We start from the raw sequence: 5,810 nt of genomic DNA on the forward strand, positions 1-5,810 counted from the left end.
GCACGCACACACACACACACACACACACAACCTCTTGTTCCTGATAAACACACACACATGCTCTCACCCAGGCACCACGCCAGAAACAAACACACACACAACTTATCGGTTCTGATAAACACATACATGTACACACACACACACACACACACACACACACACACACACACACACACACACACACACACACACACAGTTTAAGACAGAGTCACAGACAGTAAGACACAGTCAGTAAGGTAGAGACAGACAGTGAGACAGAGACACAGACGGTAAGACACAGTCAGTACGATAGAGACAGACAGTAAGATAGAGTCACAGACGGTAAGACACAGTCAGTACGATGGAGACAGACAGTGAGACATGCTGAAGGGTCTTTCCGCAGTACCCTACTGGGATATTTACAGTCTCTTCCTCATTCCACCAGCACACAGTCACTGAGCTGCTTGGAGGGTGTGTGTGTGTGTGTGTGTGTGCGTGTGTGTGTGTGTGTGTATGTGTGTGTGTATGAGTTCCTGTGTGTGTGTTTGTGTGTGTGTGTAATTGTGTTTGTGTGTGTATTTGTGTGTTTGTGTGTGTTTATATGTGTTTTTATGTGTGTGTGTGTGTGTGTGTGTGTGTGTGTGTGTGTGCGTGTGTTTGTGCTTGTGTGTGTGTATGTGTGTTGGGTTCTCAAGCTATTCCCGTCGCTGGTCAGAGTCAAGGGTCAAGGTGACGCCAGGCCCATTAGGGGGGGGGGGGGGGGTCCTGTTTTAAAGTAGACCCTCTCGGCGCTCCTCCTGGGGCAGACGACCCGACAGCTGCCCGGTTGGAGGTTGGGGTGGGGGGGGCGGGGGGGGGCTGTGACGACACCCTTCACAGCCGCGGGGCTGAATGCCACGGGTCGCCGCGGCAACGGGAGTTCCCCCCCCGAGAGATATTGAAAGTGGACTATCCTCTGCCCCTCTTCCGGTCGCTATCCATGCCCGTGAGACAGATCTATTCATAGAAGTTCACGTGTTCCCTTCACTAGTTTTAGTAATAAAACAAATGAAGCATCTGAACGAGGACTGGACCAGAGGACCAGAGGACTGGACTGGCTGAAGGAGAGAGAGAGACAGACTGATGACAGAGAGAGAGAGACAGGCTCAGGATAGAGAGCGAGACAGACTGGTAGATAGAGAGAGAGAGAAAGGCAGATGATAGAGAGAGACAGGCTGGTATAGACAGGGAGACAGACTGGTAGATAGAGAGAGAGACAGGCTGATGATAGAGAGAGACAGGCTGGTAGAGACAGGGAGACAGACTGGTAGATAGAGAGACAGGCTAATGCTAGAGAGCGACAGGCTGATGATAGAGAGAGAGACAGGCTGATGAAAGAGAGAGAGAGACAGGCAGAAGATAGAGAGAGAGACAGGCTGAGGGTAGATACAGTGAGGGAGACAGACCGGCCGAGAGAGAGAAGGGCTGATGATAGAGAGAGACAGGCTGGTAGATAGAGAGAGAGAGACAGGCTGATGATAGAGAGAGACAGGCTGGTAGATAGAGAGAGAGAGACAGGCTGATGATAGAGAGAGACAGGCTGGTAGATAGAGAGAGAGAGACAGGCTGATGATAGAGAGAGACAGGCTGGTAGAAAGAGAGACAGAGTGGCTAGTGAGGACCAGTAGGGCGCCCACGCGCCCGGGCTCCCCAGAGAGTGTGTGAGGGGCTAGGGGGGTCCTTACCTTCGGCAGAGAGGCCCTGTACGTTCACTCCTCTGGCGTCCAGGAAGCTGAGACAGGCGTCCACATTCTGGATCTGGGGGAAGGAGCAGGCGGTCAGACGCACGGACAGACGCGGGACATATGACAGCTCCTCCGTCTCCGGGCTGAGGGATGATCAGCAGATTACCCATAAAGCATCTCATTGTGTGGCGGAAGACTGACCCCCACGCGGCCCCGGGGGGACGGAGCCCCCGCGACACACAGGGGACCGCAGTGTGTCCCCCACCTACACACTGAGAGGACGCATGGCATCGCGCACGCACACTCACATACACATGCATAATTATGGGTAACACAGACACAGACACACACACACACACACACACACACACGCACACACACACACACACACACACACACACACACACACACACACACACACACACACACACACACACACACACACACACACACATCATTACATTAAAAGAGACGCTCACACACACAAACACACAATTATAGTAACACACACACACACACACACACACACACACACACACACACACACACACACACACACACTAGCTTTACATGTACACACACACACAAACACACATATACAAGTAAACACAATACACACGACAAGAGAAAATTGCCTGAAGGACTTGACGAGAGGACTTAGAGAGATGACGATAGAGAGAGACAGACTGGTAGATAGAGAGAGAGACAGGCCGATGATAGAGAGAGAGACAGGCTGGCAGCAGACACACACAGAGCTGTGCTCCGCAGGCCTGGGGACCACATGGTCCCGGCCTCCTCTCCGTCCCCAGGGCAGGGCGGTTCCGGCCCGGACCCCCAGAGAGAGAGCTCTCCCGTGGGGCCCGGAGCCCTGCCTCTGCTCCCCACGTGGGGGGCCGCAGGCCGTCAGACAGACGTGTGGGGGTTCAGATCTTCATAAAGTGTCGGGGGGGATGTGGTCTCACAGGTGGTGGGCCGCCGACCGTGAACCAGTATGAACCAGTCTCAGGAGACCAGAGGGGCTTCCGTTCATGGCTACACCCGCTGGGCTCCACACAGAGGTGGAGTGGTATAGTAGTACTTTACTAGTTCCTAATAAACACACACACACGCACAAACGCACACGCACAAACGCACGCACGCACACACACACACACACACACACACACACACACACACACACACACACACACACACACACACACACACACACACACACACACACACACACACACACACACACCCAACCTCTAGTTCCTACACTCATCAACCATGCTCAGTGTCTGTGAATCCACAGATACTCTGTGAATAACTACCAAAAAGTCCACCAGTTAAGAGAAGGAACTCTGGATTAACCCCAGCAGAAGGTTGAAGGTGTTCCTCTAGGACTGTTAAGGTCCAGCGGTCGTATGTACGCCTTGTGTAGAACACAGAGCAGTCTGGGTCCAGAACACAAAGCAGTGCGTTCTCCTGGTCTGAGGTGGTGTCTGGTGGCTCCAGAACATCAGAGTAAATGTCTGTGACACCGGCCAATTTATCCTCATTATCCACGGCCATCTTCATCATATTCTTCTACACTCTCAAATATTTACTCGCTCAAATATTTACAGTCTCAAATAACCTGGCAGCGAGCCCTCAACATCTGCTGTACAGACTCTGGGAGTGTGTGTGTGTGTGTGTGTGTGTGTGTGTGTGTGTGTGTGTGTGTGTGTGTGTGTGTGTGTGTGTGTGTGTGTGTGTGTGTGTGTGTGTGTGTGTGTGTGTGTGTGTGTGTGTGTGTGTGTGTGTGTGTGTGTGTGTGTGTGTGTGTATGTGTGTACGGTTGGGACGATATTTGTGTGTTCATGTGTTTATGCTGGTGTCAGGGTGTGTGTGTGTGTGTGTTAGCAGTAGTGTGTATTTGCATGTGTATACCTCTGTGTTTGTGTGTGTGTGTGTGTGTGTGTTTGTGTGCGTGTGTGAGTTTGCGTGTGTGTGTGCTCATGTATAAGTGTGTGAATGTTTGAGAGTGTGTCAGTGTGTGCGTGTGCATCTGTGTGTACGTGTGAATGGGAGTGTGCGTGTGTGTGTGATGGAAAGCTCAATTCCGAGAAGACCAAATAAACAGTCGGTTCATCTCGTGGAGAGGCCTGCGTCTGTCGCCTTTAAAGGAGGAAGTGCAGGACGACGACTGCGCTTTTCAAAGTAAAAGCGTGCCAGAGCCTCCAGGCCAGAGCCGTTGGTTGCTAGCCAGAGTTCGGTTAGCGGTGGCTAGCTGGGAGTGATGAGGAAGACTGTAATGAAGCCTGAGGTGATGAAGATTAAGAGAGAGGCAGGGATGAAGATGAGACTGAAAACGGTGATGAAGACTGAGGCGGTGAGGAAGACTGAGGTGTGATGAAGGTGAAGACTGAGACCGGTGATGAAGACTAAGGCGGTGATGAAGACTGAGGCGTTGATGAAGATGAAGACTGAGGCAGTGATGAAGATGAAGACTGAGGCGTTGATGAAGATGAAGACTGAGGCAGTGATGAAGATGAAGACTGAGGCGGTGATGAAGATGAAGACTGAGACCGGTGATGAAGACTGAGGCGGTGATGAAGACTGAGGCGTCGATAAAAAAGGAAGACTGAGGCAGTGATGCGGTGATGAAGACGCCGCCGCAGCGTCCTGGCTGATGCTAGCTGATGGTTAGGGAGCAGTGGGGAGGAATCCACGAAAGAACCGCAGAGTTTAGTTTTCCAACCCAGCATAGAGGGAGGGAGGGGAGGAGGAGAGGAGAGAGAGGAGAGGAGAGGAGAGGAGAGGAGGGAAGGGGAGAGAGGAGGAGAGGAGAGGAGGAGAGGGGGAGGAAGGAGAGGGGAGGAGAGGAGAGGGGAGGAGAGGAGAGGGGAGGGGAGGGCAGGGGAGAGAGGGAGGGGAGGAGAAGATGAGAGGAGAGGAGAGGAGAGGAGAGGAGAGGAGAGGAGAGGAGAGGAGAGGAGAGGAGAGGAGAGGAAAGGAGAGGAGAGGAGAGGACGGGGGGAAAGGGGGGAGAAGGAAGAGAGTGGTCCTGCTGGGATAGTGGGTTCCCCTGAGGAGAGGAGGTTCTGTTCCGTTCCCAAGGGACAAGAGACAGCATCATCATGAAGAGGTTTGGGTGGTGGTGGAGGTTGAGTTTGGATGAAGAAGGTTCTTGCCTGCTTCTAGCTTAGTTCGCCTGAATGCAAGACGCCTCAAAACATTTCACCGTTTGTTGTGCCTCCCGGGGTCTGGGAGCACGGCGTGGTTTATGAGGGGGGTCAGAGTTCTAAAGCACCAACACATCTGTTTCCAGAAGACAAACCAGAACTAAAACCAAACATTCTCACATCCTCAATCGCCACCCTGAAATCTTCCCCCTGAAATCTCCTCAATCTCCTTAATACGTTAAAGACACTGAGAGCAGCAAACTGAAATCACGTTGAACATCTGGGTCTGTTGAACGACTGGACACAGAATACGGTTTTGGTGGATAAACCTTCTCTCGCCTATGTCTAACATTGAAGCTACATGCTAAAGTGTCCTCTTAGCACTCTTAGAGAGAGAGAGAGAGAGAGCTAGTCCCCCTATAGTGTCCTCTAAGCCCTGTCAGAGAGAAAGCAAGTCTAGTATAGTGTCATCTAAGCCCTAAACAACACCTGTTCCCTCCCAGGGTCACCGAAGACACTAGCCTACATACTGAGCTAGCATCAAAGAGCTAGCTGTATAAGGCTAGCAGCTGAATGTGCTGCCCTGGGTTTTCCACTGGCGGTAATGTGTCCGTGTCTCTGTGGGTGTCGAGTGGTTGATGGACGAGGACGCTGGGCCTGACAGGAACAAATGAGCCGTCATTCCTCTGACACAGGAGACAACCAACCGCACCAGGAAAACCTAGCGCTAGCGTTAGCTCTTTACGCCACATTTAGCAACATTAGCGTGACTCACAGGCTTAAGGGTCTCGCCTCGAAATGGAAAATAATCGGAAAAACCTGAAATCAGCCTAAGTCGATTTTTCAGAACTAGTGACGACTCAAAGCCATCCGTCCCAATCTTCCCCGTGTCCCAGTTTCCTTCCCCTCCTTTCCGACATGTCATGATCGTACGTGCAGTCAGCCCGTTGTTCCAAACGAG

The 5,810-nt window shown here is 52.0% G+C and overlaps 1 protein-coding gene across 1 annotated transcript in view; it reads right to left on the minus strand.

Annotated features, from left to right (window-relative positions):
- Positions 1–2,733, minus strand: part of LOC132456661 (neuron navigator 3-like) — a gene marked incomplete at its 3' end in the record, with an annotated part of 37,731 nt that extends 34,998 nt beyond the window's left edge. The window contains 2 exon segments of the mRNA XM_060051067.1: positions 1,704–1,846; positions 2,666–2,733. Coding sequence (XP_059907050.1) covers positions 1,704–1,846; positions 2,666–2,733 — 211 coding nt within the window.
- Between the last annotated feature and the right edge of the window lie 3,077 nt (positions 2,734–5,810).

The sequence above is a fragment of the Gadus macrocephalus genome, chromosome 4 (assembly GCF_031168955.1).
Source record: "Gadus macrocephalus chromosome 4, ASM3116895v1".
Classification (NCBI taxonomy): Eukaryota; Metazoa; Chordata; class Actinopteri; order Gadiformes; family Gadidae; genus Gadus; species Gadus macrocephalus.